This window comes from Schistocerca piceifrons, chromosome 1 (genome assembly GCF_021461385.2).
Source record: "Schistocerca piceifrons isolate TAMUIC-IGC-003096 chromosome 1, iqSchPice1.1, whole genome shotgun sequence".
NCBI classification, from domain to species: Eukaryota; Metazoa; Arthropoda; class Insecta; order Orthoptera; family Acrididae; genus Schistocerca; species Schistocerca piceifrons.
Window position 1 is genome coordinate 359685847 of NC_060138.1, and position 22793 is coordinate 359708639.

Below are 22793 nucleotides of genomic sequence, written 5' to 3' on the forward strand. Positions count from 1 at the left end.
ACAGCCCATACTGATCACATTAACCAGTTGTCGGAGTGTGTTTGCAAATCCATAAAGTTGGAAAAAATTAAGAACATTTTTGTCTATCATTATGCATATTGGAGTTGTTTACATTCAGTATTATTTACATCATTTCTACTTTACTATAATCTGTTATACTGTTGAGGCAAAATAAATGCAGCTTTGCAAAATTTCCATTTGTTGCTTTAATTTTGGACACCAGTGTATTATTTCCCAGTACAAGAGACCAATATTTTGTGTATCCTGAAAAGTAAACTGCCAGCAGTGTTTGAGGAGTTTATAATGATATCACATGGAAGAAAGAGAAGAGTCACACAGGTGAGTGACCAGTGTACACAAAACTAATATGTCAAGAGCAACAACAATTTCTCACTAAGACACAACAGCAGTGAGAATCTTAACAGAGGAAGAGCGCCACTGATTGAGGAAGGTTTATTCAAATCAACACTGATATCAGGTGAGATACCTGGAATTTGAATGTGTTAAGACAGAGTGTGAAGCTAAGAAGTTTCCACAGGCACTGGAGAACAAATACCAACAAGTGCAAGCATTACCCAACTTGTGCCAAGATGGAGAAGAACAGGAATTGTGCTGCCTATTTAACGAGGCAGGACCATGAGTAGCATTACAAAAGTGAGTTTTTAGTAAGACTTAGCCATCCCAAACAAAAGACAACTTACTATCAGTACTGAGACAAAGGTAAAAGACTTTTTTTCCTTTTTTGGTCTGACAGTAAAATAATAGACCTGGAAGCAACAGGAGTGAAAACAACAGGTGTGAGATTGCAAGATGGGTTGGAGTTACTTGTTGTTGATGTTGCTATTGAGCGTGTATTTTTTTGTAGTGTCAAGACTAGCCATGGAATGCAAATAGAGACTGATTTATAGTAGGGAATGGTACAAGGATAGTATTTACAAAAGGAGTTTTATGATAAGAGCTGTCTGTGAAGCACACTAATGTGAAGTTGTTAGGAGCATCAGTAAGGAAGAGTGAATACCAATACATCAACATTGTAATGTATTTTTGCCTTACAGAGATCTCTGGTTTCTGAGATGCGGAGCACAAGTTGTCGGCTCATTGCTGTCGTGATTAGTGGTCACACCTATTTGGGGTCAGAATTTGACATGGGAATCGCTACTCTTACTGCAGCACGAAAAGAAGTATGTGGTGTATTCTTTTGTGGAAGGAACCAGTTTCAGTATAATAAATTATACTGAATGACTCAGTATTTAAGTGTTTGGTATCTGCTCTCCCTGAACTGATATTTGCAAGTGGTGACTGTGACCGAACAATCTCCAGTGAAGTATGTGGACGAGGGTAGAAGAAGGTGGTGGTGGTGGTGGTGGTGGTGGTATGTATAGGACCTCTACAATGCAATCATCAGCCCTGAAATCAACTGGTTAGAGACAAATGTGGTTTTGTTGCATGAAAAGTGTACAGCAGATGGTAAAATGCAATCTTAAAAATAACACATTCCACAAAGGAATTATCCAAAGGGGACAGAAATCGGTAGATATGACACATGTACAAATATACAAATGAATACAATTTTGGAGAAATTATATGACTGATTTAAGAGAAAGAGCATCAAAATTGAGAAAGTCAATAATGCAATGGTCCACCTCTGACCATAAAGCAAGCAGACATTCAGATTGGAATTGATAGAGTTTTTGCACATCCTCCTGAGTGTTATTGCGCCAAGTTCTGTCCGATTGGCATTTTAGATTGTCAAAATCCCAAGATAACTGTAGGGCCCTGCCCACAATGCTCCAAACGTTCTCCATTGGGGAGAGATCCAATGACTTTGCTGGGGATTTAGCAAACAAAGAAAGCAGAAAAACTTTCACCATGTGCGGATGGACATTATTTTGCTGAAATGTAAGCCCAGGATGGCTTGCTGCATAGGGAACACAACAGAGTGTACCGTGCTGTAAGGGTGCCAAGGATAACAACCAAAGGGGACCTGCTATGTAAAGCAGTAGCACTCCAGACCAACACTCCTGGTTGTCGGGTGACAGACAGATTGGTATCCTCCCACTGTCTGGGGTGTCTCAAGACATGTCTTCTGCCTGGAATAGAATTGTCTTCAGTGATATGTCCAGCTTCAAAATGTGCCCCAATGACCAGTGAAGATGTGTCTAAAGAGGCCCTGGACAGTGGTGGGGAACCAACTTGACTCGCACCCCGCTGCCCAACAACCAGGAGTGACGGCCTGGGGTGCCATTTCTTTACACAGCAGGACCACTCTGGTTGGTGGCACTTCTACAGCACAGTGGTACATCGATGATCCCGATTTTGTTGCCCTTCATGGCAAGCCATCCTGGGCTTTGGTTTTACATTTATCCAAGATAATGTTTGCTTGCACATGGCGAGAATTCTACTGCTTGTCTTCATGCTTGCCAAACTCTATCTTGGCCAGCAAGGTCACTGGACATGCATATGCTTTTGTTCTCAGTTATGTTTAATTGTCATCCATCATTGGTGTAAATATGACTGTATTTAATTTCTTTAAAATAACATGTAAATATTTGTTCTGTTATTGTGGGAGCACTTCATTTTTCAATAGTTGGTACAAAGATTTTATATATGAAATCTATCACAGTACTCTCAGTACTGAGAACTACAAGAGTTGAGTAAAAACTGCTATATGGTTGTGTGATGCTTCACATTACAGTCATATTTATTAATGAGTGTAGTGATAATTTTACATTCTATGATTCCATAATGCTTTGCCATAGAACTGGTAGGAACTTGTCTAGGAATTTCCCATTTCTCAGGTCTTTTTGCTCGTTTAAAACTCTGTCTGATTGATCTTTTAGATGGATTTAAATATCAATTTCTTCCATTACATCCACGATTTTTCCTTTCTGTAACTTATGTAATGTTTGAAGTGACCCATCTACATTAGGTATCTTGTGGTTGGTGTCTTTTAAATGCACAGCAAATGTGGATGGGTTATTGTCACGTATCCTTTAAATTGTGTACTAATTTTTCTTCCTGCTTGTCCAATATAAAATTTTGGGCATTCTTCACAGTTAACTTTGTAGATTCCTGATTACAAAAACAGTTCTGATTTACGTGGTATGTGTCTCAATAATCACTGTAGGTTGTTAGTGGTTCTGTAACTGATGTATAATTTTGTACTCTTGAGAGATCGAGTAATTTTGTGGGAAATAATACCTAGATATGGCCAAACAAGAACTTTATTCTTCTGTGGTTCATTTTTGTCTCTAGTTAACGTTATTTCACGTATGGGATTGGCATGTGTTTGATTAGAAGAGGCTTCATCGTAAGTCTACATTTGGCTGGCTGGTCGAATCGTGCAATATCCAGAACTGTGGGGCATTCGGATGTGGTAGTCGCCCAATGTTCAACTCCATGGAAAGGTAAGTACAAACAAACTTCTCATCAAGGTTCCAGTTGACATCCACATTAAAAATGCCATAACCCTTTTACAGCTGCAACTGCTACCTGAGAAGATGTAATGGACTCCCTGCAACATTCTGTGTCATCCCGCACAATTAGTCTGAGACAAGCAGCAGTCAGACTAGTGAACTGCCGTTGAATGTGTAGACTTCCATTAAAGCAATACAGATACAAATGGCTGTGTTTGGAGTTGTGCCATAACTTTGAACAATGGACTCCCTATTAATGATGTCATACTGCATTCAGCAATGAATCGTGATTCTACACTGGATGACCATCTTTGGTGAGAGGGGAAATGTCTCATTTCTCCAGTTTTGGAGAGTCACAGCAATGTTACTACTGGCATCGTGGTGTGGACAGCAATCAGGTATGACTTCAGGTCATGGTCTGTAGTGATTTAGGAAATTCTGACAGTATAACTGTACGTCAGGGACATCAAGCATCCTCATGTGTTACCTGCAACAGTATTGTGGTACTCAGAACTGTTCCTGATAGAACATGTGTGGGTCCAGCTTAGATGTCAGTTCTGTCCCAGTGCCGATTTCTTGGGCATCAAGGATCGTTACAGCAGTTGTGGGCCAACTTGTCTCAGGAAAGGATACAACAGCGCTTAACACCCTTCCCAAATGAATCACTGCATGCATCTGAAAGAGGGGTGCAACATCATACCGATAAGTGGGCTCATACTACCAAATCCTTTGTGGATTTGATTGGATATTGTAATGACTGAAATAACATCACATACCCCCTCAACCTGTGAAGTCCCATTTCATTTCCTCTTCCCAACCTAGGTGTTTCAATTTTTTTATTTTTTTTTAGGTAGTGTATTTTTAAGTGTTGGAGCTGTGATAAATGAAGGAACTCAATGAATGTGGAAGTCAGAAACGATCAAATTTGTTTATTAATCACATGATGCTTGTATGAAATTGAAGAATGTTTGTAGTAATGCAGAGTTCACACTAGATATAAAAATTCAGTTTATAAAATGCTATGAGGTAATTGATATTATTACATAGTATGGAAGGTTGGACATTGAAAGTTTTGACCATGCAAAGATGAGCAGCATTAGAGACATGGATTTACTGGATTCTCCTCAAAATCCCACAGCCAGCATGAGAAAGAAAAGAAATTTTGCAACTATTAAACAATAATTGGCAGTTGCTATGATAGCATCTTAGGGATAGGAGCCAGAAGAGGATTTCACGGTTGCAGAATATAGGGAAATAAATGTGAATGTGAACTGCCAAAAACCTCCTAAACTAAATAATGGATTGGGATGAGTAATGCGATCACAAACATGCAATAATGAATAAGGCACACACAGAAATTACTTTTTGTTTTAATTGCTGTCTTTGAGAATCGGGTTTGACCTGCCTCATAGCTCTATGACACAAGTTGATAACATAATGGTGTGGTATGCTGCACTGCAGTTCATTGTCCTGGTTTGGTCAGCTGCAGAATTAACTCAGATATTTGACTGGCAGAGGACTGGAGCTGCAGGCTATGAAAAACTATTGCCAACATGATAAATACAGTCAAAAGAAAAATAAAATGAGAGAAATATTAAAACTATTCATGCTTCACTCTAACCACATTATATATCATTTTATGTTGAACAATTACTAACTGAATAATTGCTTGCAATTATAAATGGAAAGCTTTTATAATTATTTGAAAAACTGTTTCTCATTTTCAGGAATGTGGGTGATCATGAGGCTGACTATGCCATTATGAATATGCTTATTTACAGGGGAGCAATACCAACTCAATTAAAATGAATTTTTGGCCATCCCTTCTCAAAGTGTGAATCAACAGAGTAATTCTTCCAAAAATAATCAAATGACCACAATTCTGTGTTTGAATACTCAAAAATATGTGTAAAAACCAGAAAGATGAGCTGCTGAGAAAATAAAAAGAAGGTAGGTTAAGAATGAAAAACAGAATGTACTTGAGGGATGGTTGGTTTGCTGCTCGATTGGTTGGATTGGGGGTGATTAAGCGACACAAGGTCATAAGCCCCTCATATATGGAACATTCCATCTGGAGTTAGATGCATCATCCAGAAATTTGAATGAACTGTGATAATATGAATGAGTGGTAAATATTGGGATACTAAAAGCAATACTGATAACAATGAATGAGAGGTAAAAATATATGGGTCAGTCCATATCCAGGGAAGATAGCAATGGAATAAAAAATTCTTTCCACTTGGGCGGAGAGGAGATCTGCACTAGAAGAAGTGAAATGGCTTTAGATAGAATAAATATCAGTAGGACTGATAATAGTAAAATAAGCTAAGAGAAATAGTCAGGTCGATATGTGGGTGACTGCAGTCGAGTGTCCCTCAGAATGCATGATCTGGCACGTGGTATCTCTCCTACAACCATCCCATCCCCAATCTGTTAGTCAAAGTGTTAAAGATGGGAATAGAACCCACTCTCTCGGAGGATACATTGAAAGATTTTCCAGTGTTCTTTCATCATTAGCTAATTTCCAGGCTAAGCAAATGTCAAGATGTTGCTTTCACTAGACAGCTATATGAAGGAGCACTATTAAAAAAATGAAGTAGTTTGTTGCAAATGATGGGTTAAACACATCAAAAGTATTAAAAACAGAGTAAAATGGGGATGACCAAGATAGCTGGCAGGAGGTGTAAAGGCATACATTTCCTGACCTATCTATGGTTTTATTGTCATCAGTGCAAATGACAGTAGCACCTTGATACTCTTCCCTAAGATGGAACAGCAAGAACCACAAGAGGGAAGGGCACAAAACTCCCAACAGCTAATTTATTTGCGTGACTACCAGATGTCGACATTAAGGATACGGAAAGAGGAAATACTAAAGTTCTGGGATTTTATGTTTCTCTTAGTTAGGACAGCACACTTCAGGTACTGGGGAGGGTGATCACCTCCGCAACTGACACAGAAAGGTGGTCGCTCACATGATGAGTTTTTATGAAGAGATTGGCCACAGTCTCCAAACACTGCGTTGTTCATACAACGGGAAGACATACGTGCAAAACACTGGCATTTGAGGCAGTACATCAATGTGGGTGGGGGGTGAATATGGCTACACATAAGAATAGTAGCCCATGACTGATTTTCTTGGGAAGTGAATCCCCCTCAAAAGCTAAGATGAATACTTCAGTGCCAACTGATTATGCAGTTTGCTTGAATTTGTAATCCTCCCACGATGTGGCTAATGAGGGAAAAATCCTAGGGTTGCAACGATTTGCACTGAAGCACCAGGTCTGTCTGAAGATACTGTCAGAGTGTCATGGTCAGCATTAGATAACTTTGGTCTTTCACTGTGCCATGTGTTACGTGTTTCCATCATGCCACCTGCTCTGAATGAGGGATCTTCTTATATATAGCCAGAGTAAACGCAATATGGCTTGATGGACACTACCCGGAGTCCAAGTGCATCTAAACAGACAGACACTACTACTCTGCGTGTATGCGCAGGTAACAGCAGCAAAAGGGTATATAAAGATCTACCAAATGAACTTGCTATCATGCCGAGTATTAGGTAACCTTCACCATAAAACTTGCACTTCTGTAAAATGATTTGGGATTTGAAAAGGTGGAGGTCAAACCTGGATATGGGGATGAAACATGAATGGATTGAAATAAGACACATGAAATAGACAAACAAAGTGGGAAAAGACACAACTGATGTGCTAAAAACAAATTTTGATGTGAGCAGGGAATCTATTCTACAGACTAAGTCTGAGAAAATATATAGTCAAAGAGAAAGAATGCAACATAGGAAAGGAAAAAGTACCATAATGATTCAGGGTTCCATGATCACCACACAAGTGTTGTGAGCCCACGGCCGGGGGGATGGGGGGGGGGGGGTGAGGGTGAGGGTGAGGGTGTGTGTGTGTGTGTGTGTGTGTGTGTGTGTGTGTGCATTTGCCAGAGTGGACATGATTATGCATCATGGTACATGTCACCCATCATACACATATGAGGGGTAATAGTTAGCAAACAGACATATAGTTATGACTGGCACTAAGTACATGCCTTCTGCTTTTCCTTAACCTTAACAAATGGCACAACTAATAATGATGAGAGAGAGAGAGAGAGAGAGAGAGAGAGAGAGAGAGAGAGAGAGAGAGAGAGTGTTTAGATATGGTGCCAAATTATGTACAGAAATGTTAATTACTTAAAATGAGAAAGTTTAAAAGTTTTATTTCCATCAATTCACACACTGTTGTTCAGTCATCTTTGATTATTAGCTCCATGAGTCATTTCTTTTTCTAATGGTTGTCTCTCTAATATGTTCCAACAATAAACCTGCAATGGAAGTTTTCAAAAATTTTAGCAAGAGAAAGTATTTTTATTGCAGTACACATGGGGCATTTAAATGCAAATAGCTACAACCACATAATAATGTTTCATGTGAGTAGAACTTGTATATTTTTTATCAGAGGAATTTCATTAAATCCTGGAGAACAGCCTACTGCTTCCTTCTTTACTAAATAAATTGCAGGAATGGACATTTATGAAACATCAAAGCTTTCTATGTATAAGTTTACATTCTGAGAAATACATGAATCTGCAAGAAGATGGATATATCTGTTTCACCATTGGTTAAAATACATTGAATCACATATTTTGCACTGCCTTCTTTTAAAACCTTCTATTTGCCTTTCACAAAGTTTTATTACAAGTGTGTTACCTGCATCAAAAATATTTCAGTCTGATCCAGTATTAAGACTTCTATGGATGACAGAAAATCAAAGTCCCGCTCTTTCTCACCTTCAGCACCAATAACAACACGTAGTCCCAATGGTGATGCAATTATTATATCTGCTGAATAAAAATCAGCATATAACTGTAAAGATAAAAAATTAAATTATGGGAGCATAATAAAGATACACACAAAACAAGCATTTCTTAAAAAAGAAAAAAAAATACATACCTTTAAACTCTTCTTTGTAACTGATAAACCTATCCTGAAATTGTCATCAGTATTTCCTGCAAAAGTAAGCTCATAATCCTCTGGTTTTGGATTCTTTTTTGGCATTGCAACACTCTCTCCAGTGTATTCCTCAAAAAACCGGCTTTTATTGATAACATTTGCTTTTTCATCTGGCAAAAGAATTGATATCATCATCTGCACAATTCTGCAATAAATAAATTCATACAACTGAAGCCAATTTCACATTTCTCTAATATTTGGTGTTGCCAGAAGAAGATTATACTCTGTCAGTACACAAGTAAAAAGTGGACACACAAGGAAGAGATACATCAAATTCACAACGAAGACTATATTACTATGTGGAAATCAATGCAACAAGAAACTTTGTGGTCAAGAAATTGAAAACACAGTAATGTGACCACTATCTATGTGGAGGAGGTATTGAATAGAATTGGGGAGAAGAGGAGTTTGTGGCACAACTTGACAAGAAGAAGGGACCGGTTGATAGGACATGTTCTGAGGCATCAAGGGATCACAAATTTAGCATTGGAGGGCAGCGTGGAGGGTAAAAATCATAGAGGGAGACCAAGAGATGAATACACTAAACAAATTCAGAAGGATGTAGGTTGCAGTAAGTACTGGGAGATGAAGAAGCTTGCACAGGACAGAGTAGCATGGAGAGCTGCATCAAACCAGTCTCAGGACTGAAGACCACAACAACAACAACAACAACAATCTATGTGCAGAGTCTAAACCTACAAGGTAACAGTTTTATCACAAATAACAGTAATTAAATTCTTTTGGCTATCAACATGCAATAACTACTCACTGTGTAGGTTCTTTAAAGACCTTCACATATGAATAAATATTCGTACCTTCCCCATGCTGCAAAAATATTATAGGGAGAACAACAAAACTATCAATTTTTTTTAATGTACCTCACCGATCTGTCAGTCATTTGGGCTTGTGCAATAAAGACATTGTAATGGTTCTCTCCTGGTATTGTTTTAATTAAAAGTTATAATATGTGGAAATTGCAAGTTTTCAGTCTCATACCTAGCTATGTCCTATTCTCCACCTCCCAGCCCTTTTAAATGGACCTTTTCGGAGACGACGACAACACGGAAGAGAGAATAGCTGCTGCTGCTGGTGCCACGCTGGTGATGTTGTACCTCATTGTAGAGGAAAGGTAAATACCAAGCCACACACCAAAACTAAAAGGAATTAACATTTATCCAGTGTTCCAGAACTGCCATAACATTCTAAACACACATGTATCTATACCTGTGCACGTTTCTGGACAGACAATTTTTGATGCAACTAAACGATAATGACTACAGCTCTGCACAATTCACATTATCTGTCTCCCCAAATGCTATATCACAGAATGGCAGGTGACAGCACTAGCAGAGGAGAGCATATAAAGCATGTTAGGGGAACGTGAGAAACAGTACAGTCATTGTCATAATGGGTTTTAATGGTTCAAATGGCTCTGAGCACTATGAAACTTAACATCTGAGGTCATCAGTCCCCTAGAACTTAGAACTACTTAAACCTACCTAACCTAAGGACATCACACACATCCATGCCCGAGGCAGGATTTGAACCTGCGATTGTCATAATGGGGAAATGGAGTGGTTTATCTGACGTTCCACGAGCATGAGCACTGGCTTTTGAGCCAAAGGTGGAAGCATTTCCAAAATGGCTACATTTGTAAACTGTTCGTGTGTCACTGGGGTTAAAATCTACCGTGCATGACAAAATGGCACTATCCAAAACCGGCACTCAGGCAACTGTGGGGCACCAGAGGCCATAGATGACAGGGAGGAACGTTAGCTGTGGATATGGGTATGAGTTAATAGACATGCAAATGTTGAGCAACTAACTGCCCAATGGCCCAGATGAGCCAAGGGACTAACAGAAGTGAAGATTTCCCAATAGAGAACCTTGGAATCACATACTGCAGCTGGGTGTGGCACTGGAGTTGGCATGGCTCCACATGTTCCAGGATGTTACTGACTCTCTTCCTGCATATCACACAGTGGTCCACACTGCAAAAGGTGCTTTTTCAGGCATATTAATATGGCTGGACAGTGTACATGGGTTGGATAAAAAGTAGTGACAACACTGTTGTAATTTATACCAGATTTTATTGACAGGCATTCTACAAATTACATACCCTCAATATAATCACTCCACATCTCAATCACCTTTCCCTTCACAGATGGAAGATGTCATGTAGTGTCAATGCAAACATCTCTGTCAATGTCTCACAACGACTGCCCTATGACACAGATGATGTCTTCTCTGTGTTGTAGTGCACGACACAAAGAGATTACTTCATTTTGGCCAACAGATCATAATCGCTTGGACTCATACCGGAGTAATGCTGTGGACGTTTCAGTATGTCTCACCTCCACCATACACAGGAAACTCCTGCACGGGGTTTTCCGTGTGGCATCATGTATTGTCACGAAGTGATTCAGTGCAAGACGGCACTATCATTTTCTTCTCAGTGCAAGAGGAAGGTGAATTAGCCAGAAATTGGGAGTACTAGGCTGCAATGACCATCTGTTAGGGTGCTTGAATTGGCATCCCATGCTTTCAGACAGTACATACAGCAAATGACTCAAACATAGCTGTCACCACTCACTGGACTACTTCAACTGACCTGCTGTCAACTACAGACAGTGTGCATGCCATTTGATGCACATCCTTTATGTTATGGCAGTGTTACCACTACTTTATAACTAAACCTTGTATATACCTTAATATAAACAGTACACTTACTGCAATAATCTCAAAGAAAAAAAAGTATGTGCATAAGTTGCCAGGTTGGAAAGAGAAACATGACAAGAATACAAAATGAGATACCTTAGAAGATAAAGCACTCAAACTTGGCCATTCTATAGTAGCCAGACAGAAGATTTTTCACACTGAAAAACAATACATGAATCAAAATCTAGCGGAAGAGAGCATATTTAGCATGGTGGGGATTGTTCACTGCAGAACAAAAGTTATAAACCCAGAAACTCTTCAAATTAAGTCAGAAATTGTGTAGAAACTACAATATAAACTGAAGGTACACTTTGCATGAAACTGCCAAGTCTAAACCTACAAGATAACAGTTTTATCACAAATAACAGTAATTAAATTCTTTTGGCTATCACCTATATCATTACTAAGATTATGGCCAAACAGAAAGTTCTATAAAATAATGGAATTTTAACTTTGTAATGAATCCCTTCTCATTGTTTAGTCCTTTTACATGTTTTCAAGTTCATTTTACTCTGAGATGACTAAAGTCATGGGACACCTCCTAATATTGCTTCGGACTTTCTTTTGTCTGGAGTAGTGCAGCAACACAACATGGTATGGACTCAATAAGTTGTCGGTAGTCTCGTGCAGAAGTAATGAGCCCCGTTGCCACTAGAGCTGTCCATAATTACAAAAGTGTTGCCAGTTCTGGATTTTGTGCATGAACTGACATTTCCATTATGTTCCATAAATATTCAATGTTCATGGTAGATGATCTGGTTGGTTAAATAATTTGGTTGAAATGTCCATAATGTTCTTCAAATCAACCGAGAACAATTGTAGACTGGTGACATGATGCACTGTCATCCATAAAAATTCCTTTGTTGTTTGGGTACATGAAGTCGGAGACCTCCGAGTAGCCAAATGACTGGTTCTTGGACCACAATAGCCCGTCCATTCCATGCAGACATCCCACACCGTTATACAGCCACCACCACCTTGCACAGTGCCTTGTTGACAACTTGAGTTCATGGCTTCATGGGGCCTGCACCACTCTTGAACCCTACCATTAGCTCTTACCAACTGAAATTGTGACTCATCTGACCAGGCCACAGTTTTCCAGTCATCTAGTGTCCAACCGATATGCTTGAAACCAGGAGAAGAGCTACAGGCAATGCCGTGCTATTAGCAAAGACACTCATGTTGGTCAGCTGCTACCATACCCCATTATGTCATATTTCACCACTATCCTAACAGATAAATTTGCTGTACGGCTCACATTGATTTCTGCAGTTATTTGATGCAGTGTGTTTGTGTAGTAGCAATGACAACTCTATGCAAACACCCCAGCTCTTGGTTGTTACTTGAAGACTGTATTGTCCATCGTGAAAGGTGATGCTTAAACTCTGGCATTCTCGACACACTCTTCACACTATGGATCTCGGAATACTGAATTCCCTAACAGTTTCCGAAATGGAATGTCCCATGCGCCTAGCCCCAACTACTATTCCGTGTTCAAAGTGTTAATTCCTGTGCACTGCCATTTTATATCTTGTGTAAATGATACCATCTGTATATGTACATATTACTATCCCATGACATTTACCACCTCAGTGTATTAAGATTAGATAGGGACTGCATTACTTTACTTACACTGTAAAATTTTTTACTATTGCCTTTTGTGACCCCTAATGTTTTCATCCTATGACTATTGATTGTGATATTTACTTTTTCAATGGTCAAGTATGCACAAAAGACAGTAATCTATATTTCAACTTGATAATAATGTTTATGTTTTTCTAAATATTCTTTTAGTGTGTCTACAGTTAGGTATGACACTTGGTGGCTGTTCAGAGCCTTGGTGCACACTTACGAACTAGCTCACTGAGATGTACTATCATGAAAAAAAGAACCAAAATAGTACAGAAACTACATATCTACCAGTTCCATTAAATAACAGGACATTTTACAAACAATATTCTAGGTAGTAGAGTACCACGATATGGCAGTATTCAGGTCAGAAACTTTACAGTGCTTACAAAATGTGTGGCTGATTACTGAAATGGATGGCATGTGTTGGAATGCTAGGCAGTGAAGATTCAGAACAACAATTCCTCAAAGAATGCAGACATGAACTCCATGCTTTCCATGATTTGTCAAGCTGGAAATGTTATCAACCGAAATATCGGAAGAAGAAACAATACTGTCTCGGATGTGCATGTAAAAGATGATGGTATTGTCTATCTGCTGGGAAAACTTTTATAAATACAGTACCAATATGATTAATGAAAAGCCTCTCCACAGTAAATGAAATAGTTTATGTGTATCAAGTCATGTTGTTTCTGTTATATATGCCACTGCAAACAGCTTAGATTGCCACAACATATCATCACGGAGTGTGCAATGGACAGCTATACAACAGATGGAGAAAGCTGCATGCTGAGACACAAAAGCATACATGAAATGATCTAGGATAGGATACTGTGCGATGTGTTGAACAAGATAAATAAGAAGGTGTCATCACTTAAGTCAGAACTGTATGTCAGGGAGATGTGGAAATTTAAGAGCTGGAAAAATAATATAACACTATAAAAGGAACAGTCATCATCCCTTACCATCCAGCATTGTCAGGAATGCAAGCAATGATCGTATGTGGAAGTCATTCCAAGTAGACATTATGAGGGAATCAGATGCACAGGATGTGCGGATCCAATGGAACACAAAACAAAAGTGTCTGTCATCACATGTGCTCTTACAGGTGATAACTGACTCCCCAAGAGAGCTTTAGTGATACCTCAATAATTGGATGCCTTTGAGCGAGCATCCACAGTTCTACAGTAATTTTTGCTTTGTAGCTGGTGTTGATTTACACATTTGCAAATTTGATGAAATCTTTGCAAGCTAGAAATACTTTTAAATCCAGAAACTATGTCACAAAGCAAAATTTATTAAAACTGCTTGATATTTGTGGAGGACTACAGAGATGGGACGTACATTCACATGCATCCTTAGGTACATATCAAACATGCAAATTTTGTCATGAAAATCAACAACTGCTATGACAAGAAATTCACATACTATTTTACCTTTACCATCTTTCAGTAGTTATCCACATTAATTAAAAATATCAATTTTGTTCATTTATCACTAAGCTAAAATCAGACCAGGGGAAATATTTTCTGTGCCTCATATGAGGCTCTCATACTGAAGTGCACCCTTAGAAATTGCAGTAAGTATACTTCACATGTGGAATGGTTTTTCCTATTTTCTTTCTTTTAATTTATGATCTCTGTATAAGTAGCATGTTGATTCTTGTTAGAGGCTTTTGTGTTAACAATTCTGAGGTGAGACTATTATGAAGGCAGTTGTTATGCTACCACACATTAATCCACTGCTGCAGCTATTTTACAACTGTATCATCCACCTTCCATGAATTACGGAACCTGCTGAGGTAGAGTGGCTTGCATGTCTCAAAACACAGTCAGCCATATTGCAGATGCCACCACACTGGAGGGTATCTGTGGAGCAGCCAAGCAAACATGTGGTTCCTGAAGAGTAACAGCAATCTTTTCAGTAGCTGCAGGTGCAACAGTCAGAAAGACAGACTGAACTGGCCTTATAATATCAGTCAAATGACTCTGTTGTGCTGGTATTGCAGATAGCTTAAGTAAGGGGAAGCTACAGCCACTATTTTTCCCAACAGCACAGCTCTATTATATGGTTAAATGATGCCTGCACCAATTTGGGTAAAATATCGATCTCTGGGCAAAGACTGCATGGGTGAATGTCACCATTGGTAAAAACAAAACTAATTTACTATGGGTTGGAACTTCATATCTCTTAATTAGGCAGGTAGATTAGAAAATTTAAAAAGGTAATGTAAAGGGGAAGTGAGATATAGTGGAAATTAGTTAAGTTTGGTGGCAGGAGGAAGAAAGCTTATGACAAATGAGTACACTGTTATAAACACAAAATCAAACAGTGCTAATGCAGGAGTAGGTATAAGAATGAACTTACACTACTATGAACAACATAGTGAATGCATTATCATAGCCAAGATAGACACACAGGCAACACCCACCATGGTAGTATGAGGGACACTCAATAATTAAACAAAGGAACTGATGTAGAAATGAAAGTTTGTAGCAGGAGCCCTTTCTTTTTCTTTCTTTATTTTTCATGATTTTAAGTTTCCATCATTGAGATTAGCTGAAACAGCTGACAATAAAAATTATAAAGTAATCTACTCACCAAGTGGCGGCAGAACACACACATAAAAGAAGGTTATAATTAGGCAAGCTTTCGGAGCCAGTGACTTCTTCTTCAAACAGAAGGGTGGAAGGGAAGGGAAGGGAAGGGAAGGAAAAGGGCTGGAGAGGTCTAGGAAAAATCACTAAGAACCACGTGTCATGGAAAACTTACTGGATGGGTTGAGAAGAAAAGCTTTCCTTCTCACCCCATCTAGTAAGTCGCCCCTGACCTGTGGTTCTGGATGACTTTTCTGAAATCTACCTATTTTCTTAGTGCTCTACAGTCCTTTTCCTTCACCCCACTTGCTCCCCTTCAACCCTTCAGCCTGAAGAAGGAGTCACTGGCTCTGGAAGCTTCCCTAATTATAACCTTTTTTTATTTGTGCATTTTACCACCACTTGGTGAGTTGATTTTTTATATATCAAATTACATTATGTTGTCAAAAACTGAGTATTCTTCTTGACAACAAAATTAGATTTGTTTTTAACGTCAATATTGTATTTAACGATGGTGTGTCTGCTTGAAGTTTACATATTAGTTGAACGAAGTTGAGTAATCCACTTTATGACTTCTGAAGGTGAAAAACCCAGCTAACACCTTTTCTCAAATGATTTTACATTATGTTGAAAGTTTAATGAACTGTGGAAATTTTTATAAGTGGGCACAGAAGTGTAAATTCTTTGCGAGAAACCAGCACTAATGCCATTTTTTGTTAAGATCAATGCATTGCAGTTAAATATATAACAAAAAAAGTTGTGGTAATGTTGGAATAGTTCATAATGTTGTCAGTAATAGATTCAAGTATAGCAAAACAAGTGAAAGGTGGGTCTCAAAAAGAGTTATTCGAGCAATGCAATGAAACAAGATTTAAATTGTGCAGAGACTTGAAAGAATGATATGAAATTGTACATCCCTTTCTAAACAAGATTTTAATTTGCAATGAAACTTGGGCTTACCATTTTGAACCAGACTCAACAAGACAAAAGCACCGAATGGAAGCACATAAGCTCATCTGTCTGAAAGAAATTCTGAATACAAGCACCATAAGAGAAAAGTGTTGTCCATCTTTTGGGATGTGCAAAGTATCATCGTATTTGATTATTTGGAAGATCAGCAACAATAAACAATGCCTTATACTCAGACATGCTGATGAAAAAAGTAAAGCCAGCAATGGAATACAAACTTCATGGGCCTCAAAGAAAAGGTGTGATATTGTTACACAACAATGCTTGCCCTCACACCACCCAGCCGATGGCAGAAACCATTGAAAAAATGGGTCTGGAAATATTACCTCATCCTCACTATAGTATAGATTTGGCTCCCTCAGATTTTCATTTGTTTGGTCCCCTCAAGGAGGTTCATGAGGGAAAAAAGTTCAGGAACAATGAGGCAGCCAAGGAATCTGTGGGAAAGTGACTCAAACAACACGACAAAACCTTCTCTGCTTCAGGTATAAAAAAACTTATTCATTGTGGGGACAAGTGCATTAATATTTTGTAGGAATTATGTTGAGAAGTAGTAAAAGTCTCATTAAAAAGTTTGTGTGTGGTTTCAGTTGTCTGAGACTGCAGCCATGTGTGCAAGTTGCCTTTGCGTGTTTGCTGACAAAGCCCTTAATGGCCAAAAGCTATAACTGTGTGAATCTTTTTGTTATGCCTATCATGACTCAGCATCTCCGCTGTATGGTGAGTAGCAACTTTCCTTCTCTAATATTGTCAGATTTCATCATGGATTTTCCATTGTTTCATTAAAAAGTTTTTTTTCTTCATTAATTTGTTACTTTAATTATTGAATATCCTGGTATAAGATCATATGCCAATTAAAAGCACAAATGATGAACAGATTGAAAGAATATATGTGAAATAAAAAAAATATTCACATATTTAAAGGAGAGGAAAATTTAGCTGTGATAGGGGACTGGAATTCAATAATAGGAAAAGAACACAACAACAGACTGACGTGATGATATGTACAGTCACCGAAATGTTAAATGCCTTTATGATGTTTGAAGTGCCTAGCTGTATTTGTTTGTCTGTGTGAAGCTGAACCAGTAATATAAATATTTTTTGTATATATATACAGAGTTCGAACGTGGTCAGGTGATTGTGTGTCACTTGTGTCATACGTCCGTATACAAGATTCACACACCCCTAAATATCCCTAGGTCCACTGTTCCCAATGTGATAGTGAAGTGGAAACATGAAGGGACACGTACAGCACAAAAGTGTACAGGCCGACCTCGTCTGTTGACTGACAGAGACTGCTGACAGTTGAAGAGGGTCATAATGTACAACAGGCAGATCATCTACCCAGACAATCACACAGGAATTCCTAATTGCATCAGGATCGACTGCAAGTACTATGACAGTTAGGTGGGAGGTGAGAAAACTTGGATTTCATGGTCCAGTGTCTGCTCATAAGCCACACAACATGCCAGTAAATGACAAACGACACCTCGCTTGGTGTAAGCAGCGTAAACAATGGACAATTGAACAATGGAAAAACGTTGTGTGGAGTGACGAATCACAGTACACAATGTGGCGATCTGATGGCAGGGTGTGGGTATGGAGAACGCCCGGTGAACGTCATCTGCCAGCGTGTGTAGTGTCAACAGTAAAATTAGGAGGTGGTGGTGTTATAGTGTGGTCGTGTTTTTCACGGAGGGAGCTTGCACCCCCTGTTGTTTTGTGTGGCACTATCACAGCACAGGCCTACCTTGACGTTTTAAGCACCTTCTTGCTTCCCACTGTTGAAGAGGGATGGTTGCACCTTTCAACGCTATCTAGCACCTGTTCATAATGCATGGCCTGTGGCGGAGTGGTTACATGACAATAACATCCCTGTAATGGACTGGCCTGCACAGAATCCTACAGAACAGCTTTGGGATGTTTGGAATGCTGAATTTATGTTGGGCCTCAACGACCGTTATCGATACCTCCCCTCAGTGCAGCACTCCATCAAGAATGGGCTGCCATTCCCCAAGAAACCTTCCAGCACCTGATTGAACTTATGCCTGCAAGAGTGGAAGCTGTCATCAAGGCTAAGGGTGGGCCAACACCATATTGAATTCCAGCATTACCGATGGAGGGTGCCACAAACTTTTAAGTCAGTTTCAGCCAGGTGTCTGGATACTTTTGATCACATAGTGTATATGTCGTTGACGTAACAAATTGTTATGTTGTTTTTGTTGTGGTCTTCAGCCCGAAGACTGGTTTGATGCAACTCTCCATGCTACACTATCCTGTGCAAGCCTCTTCATCTCCGAGTAACTACTGGAATCTATAGCCTTCTGACTCTGCTTACTGTACTTATCTCTTGGTCTCCCTTACAATTTTTACTCCTCATGCCTCTCTCCAGTACCAAACTGGTGATCCCTTGATGCTTCAGAATGTGTTCTGTCAACTGATCCCTTCTTTTGGTCAAGTTGTCCGACAAATTCCTTGTCTCCCTAATTCTATTCAGTATCTCCTCATTAGTTACATGATCTATCCATCTAATCTTCAGCATTCTTCTGCAGTGTCACATTTTGAAAGCTTTTATTCTCTTCTTGTCTACGCTGTTTATCGTCCATGTTTCACTTCCATACATGACTACGCTCCATACCATTACTTTCAGACGCTGCGTACCATTACTTTCAGAAAAGACTTCCTGACACTTAAATCTATCCTCAATGTTAAATTTCTCTTCCTCAGAAATGCTTTCCTTGCCATAGGCAGTCTACATTTTATATCCCCTCTACTTCCACTCTCATCAGTAATTTTGCTTCCCATACAGCAAAACTCATTTACTACTTTAACTGTCTCATTTCCTAATCTAATTCCCCCAGCAACACCTGATTTAATCTGACTACATCCCATTATCGTTGTTTTGCTTTTGTTGATGTTCATCTTATTTCCTTCTTTCAATACACTGTCTGTTCCATTCAGCTGCTCTTCCAAGTCATTTGCTGTCTCTGACAGAATTACAATGTCATCAGCAAAACTCAAAGCTTTTATTTCTTCCTCCTAGACTCTAATTCCTACTCCAAAGTTGTCCCCCCCCCCCCCCCCCCCTTTACTGCTTGCTCAATATACAGATTGAATAACATTAAGGATAGACTACAGCCCTGTTTCACTCCCTTCTCAACCACTGCTTCCCTTTCATGCCCCTCTAGTCTTATAACTGCCTTCTGGTTTCCGCACAAATTGTAAATAGGCTTTTGCTACTGCATTTTATCCCTACCATCTTAAGAATTTGAAAGAGAGTATTCCAGTCAACATTGTCAAAAGTTTTCTCTAAGTCTACAAAAAACTATAAACATCTGTTTGCCTTTCCTTAACCTACCTTCTACAAGAAGTTGTAGAGTTAGTATTGCCTTGCGTGTTCATAGTTCTTCAGAATCCAAAGTGATCATCCCTGAGGTTGGATTCTACCAGTTTTTCCATTCGTATGTAAAGAATTCATGTTGGTATTTTGCAACGATGACTTATTAAACTGATAGTTCGGTAATTTCCATACCTGTCAGAACCTGCTTTCTCTGGAATTGTTATTATTATATTCTTCTTGAAGTCTGTGGGTACTTCACCTGTCTCATACATCTGCCACATGGTAGAGTTTTGTCATGGCTGGATCTCCCAAGGCTATCAGTAGTTTTAACAGAAAGTTGTCTATTCCTGGAGCCTTGTTTTGACTTTGGCCTTTCAATGCTCTGTCAAATGCTTCATGCAGTATTACATCTCCCATCTCATCTTCATCTACACTCTCTTCTATTTCCATAATTTTGCCCTCAAGCACATTTCCCTTGTATAGACCCTCTATATACTCCTTCCACCTTTCTACTTTCCCTTCTTTGCTTAGGACTGGTTTTCCATATGAGCTCTTGACGTTCATACCGGTGGCTCTCTTTTCTCCAAAGATCTCTCTAATTTTCCTGTGGGTGGCACCTATCTTACCCCTAGTGATATATGCTTCTACATCCTTACATTTGTCCTCTAGCCATTCCTGCTTAGCCATTTTGCACTTCCTGTCAATCTCATTTTTGAGATGTTTGTATTGCCTTTTGCCTACTTCATTTACTGCATTTTTCTATTGTCTCCTTTCATCAATTAAATTGAATCTCCCTTGTGTTACCCAAGGATTTCTACTAGCCCTCATCTCTTTACCTAATTGATCCTCTGCTGACTTCAGTATTTCATCTCTCAAAGCTACCAATTTTTCTTCTACTATGTTCGTTTCCCCACTTGTTATACAAACATTAAAAGGTCACGTACTTTCAGTAGGCAATATGTCAATTTCCTAAAAACCTATGAAGAGGTATCACCAAATTGTAACCAAGAACAATGTTAACCACTAGATGGTAGAGCATGTTGTTAAGTATAAGTTTAGTTTCAATGTTCAACAGTGCATGTCATCTGCATCTAACCCCCAACAATAGTTTCTCTGATTGGATAGGTGGGATCTCTCCTTCCAATACACCCTTGGGTACTGCAATTCTTGTGCCCAAGTCTCTGATATTCCCTGTCCTTCAATTAACTCCAACTATGCTTCTGCCCCACAGCCAGTCAACTTTCTCACTCTTTGCTACATTACTCTTTCCCTCTGACTTGAGTTAATTCATAAATAATCAAGTCTATACATCGAAGTATCTTTTCCACATTGCACTCTCAGTGTTTAATACTGAACATTATCCTGTACCCAACATCCTTTTCAGTGCCCACGACACGCTACTACCTACCTGCTCTCTTTGATGACTTAGCTTGTCCTTTCCTTTGCTCTCCCCCCTTCCTTTCTTGCAATCCTTCATCTACTTGTTCATCACATCTTTTCCAGCCCAACTAACCTAATAAAAGACATTATTAGGAAAGACTATCCTGAGAAAAAAAATCTCACACACACACACACACACACACACACACACACACACACACACACACACACTGTGAATATGGTCTACAGGTTTATAGGCAATGAGTCTATTCAAAGAAGAATGCAAGTAATGAACCACAAGATGTCATTTTACACAGAGTTACTAAAATGGTAACAAACAAATATTATCAAATAATTGAATAAATGGCCAAAAGTTACCTGTATGCTGAATGTCTAAAGGGGACAATTATTAAAACTTTTGGCCTTACTAAGCCTTGATCCCTGAACTCATCAGGTACTTCTTGTTTCTTTAAAAGTTTTGCATTGTGATGCACAATTTTTAGTCGTGTTTTCAAGATGTGATTAATGGCATGTAGACAATATACAAATTTAATCTGTTCACAGTTATTAAATGTTCTTTCTGGAAAATATAGATCTTGATACTTGAAAATTACTGAGAACAATTCACGTTGCAATGGAGTGAGGGAAATGATTTCTTTAGTTTCATCTGTCTTCAAATTACAGTAATTGGCTTTTGTCAGGTTGTTCTGAATTTGAGACTTCACATAAAATTTCAGCCAGCCAGGACCTTCGACAATTTTAGGGACTGTGCCCTGTTTAGCAAAAGTTTTCTGTTCACTAATAGATATTTTTCCTTTCCCAAATTTATCACTGGTGCTTGTTTCAATAGAACATGGTAGGGTAACTGTTAAATTTCCAAGAACTGGCCATTTTACATGTGATCTTATTACATGTGGTGGCTCTTCTGTAACTGCCCCAAGTAATGAAGAATCAAGTTCAAAATTAAAATGGGTGATGAAAGGGTCCAACAAATTATCTTCTTTGGCTTCTTCTTCTTCTTCCTCTTCAATGTATTTGCGATCACTTCTGTCTTCAATCCCTGAATTTCCTTTGCCATCAACTTCACACTCATTGTTGTAGTAATCCTTTTCTTCGTCAGTAGATGCAACCTGCAGAATAAATATTATAATACAACATTTCATCAGTACAACTGTTAATGTCATTCACATTTAAACTATAAAGACTGGCTTTGCTTGTTCAAACACACGGACATAAACACAAAATTCCATAAACACAAAATTCCACCTTTTGAGAACAGTAGCTTGCCTAATTTAAAATTCCAGGTAAAAAAAGGAACACAGCATGCAGTAGAGTGAAAGAAGTGTCCAAGTCATACAGCATCCCGTCTTAAGAGAAACCCATGTAGGCCTATGTGAAGAGAGAATACGTCATCAGTAATATGTATCTAAAAATAGCATAATGTTAGATAATATAAACAGTAATATGATAACAAATGCAGAATAAGGATGAAATCTGAATTACTTCTCTCCTTTCTAACCTTCTCTAATCGATCCCTCTTTTCCTCCCAGTGGAAGAAACTAAAAGTTCCAAAAGTTAGGATGTTAGTTTATGTGTATCTATTGACTACTTAGAAGTTAAGTACTTGCAAAATCATTCTGTCTCTGTGTAATTTTATAGTATTCTCAAGAGCATTTTCCCTTTGACACACAAGTTTAATGTACTGATTAATGTGTTTGTCACTT

General features: G+C 38.7%; 1 protein-coding gene across 1 annotated transcript in view; it reads right to left on the bottom strand.

Moving 5' to 3' along the window:
* LOC124785280 (U3 small nucleolar RNA-associated protein 25 homolog) overlaps positions 1-22793 on the bottom strand; it is a 99668-nt gene that overhangs the window by 24206 nt on the left and 52669 nt on the right. The window contains exons 2-4 of the mRNA XM_047254167.1: positions 21448-22199; positions 8377-8581; positions 8134-8289 (exon numbers count right to left, since the gene is read on the bottom strand). Of these exons, the coding sequence (XP_047110123.1) occupies positions 8134-8289; positions 8377-8581; positions 21448-22199 (1113 nt within the window). The remainder of the gene's footprint in view (positions 1-8133; positions 8290-8376; positions 8582-21447; positions 22200-22793) is intronic.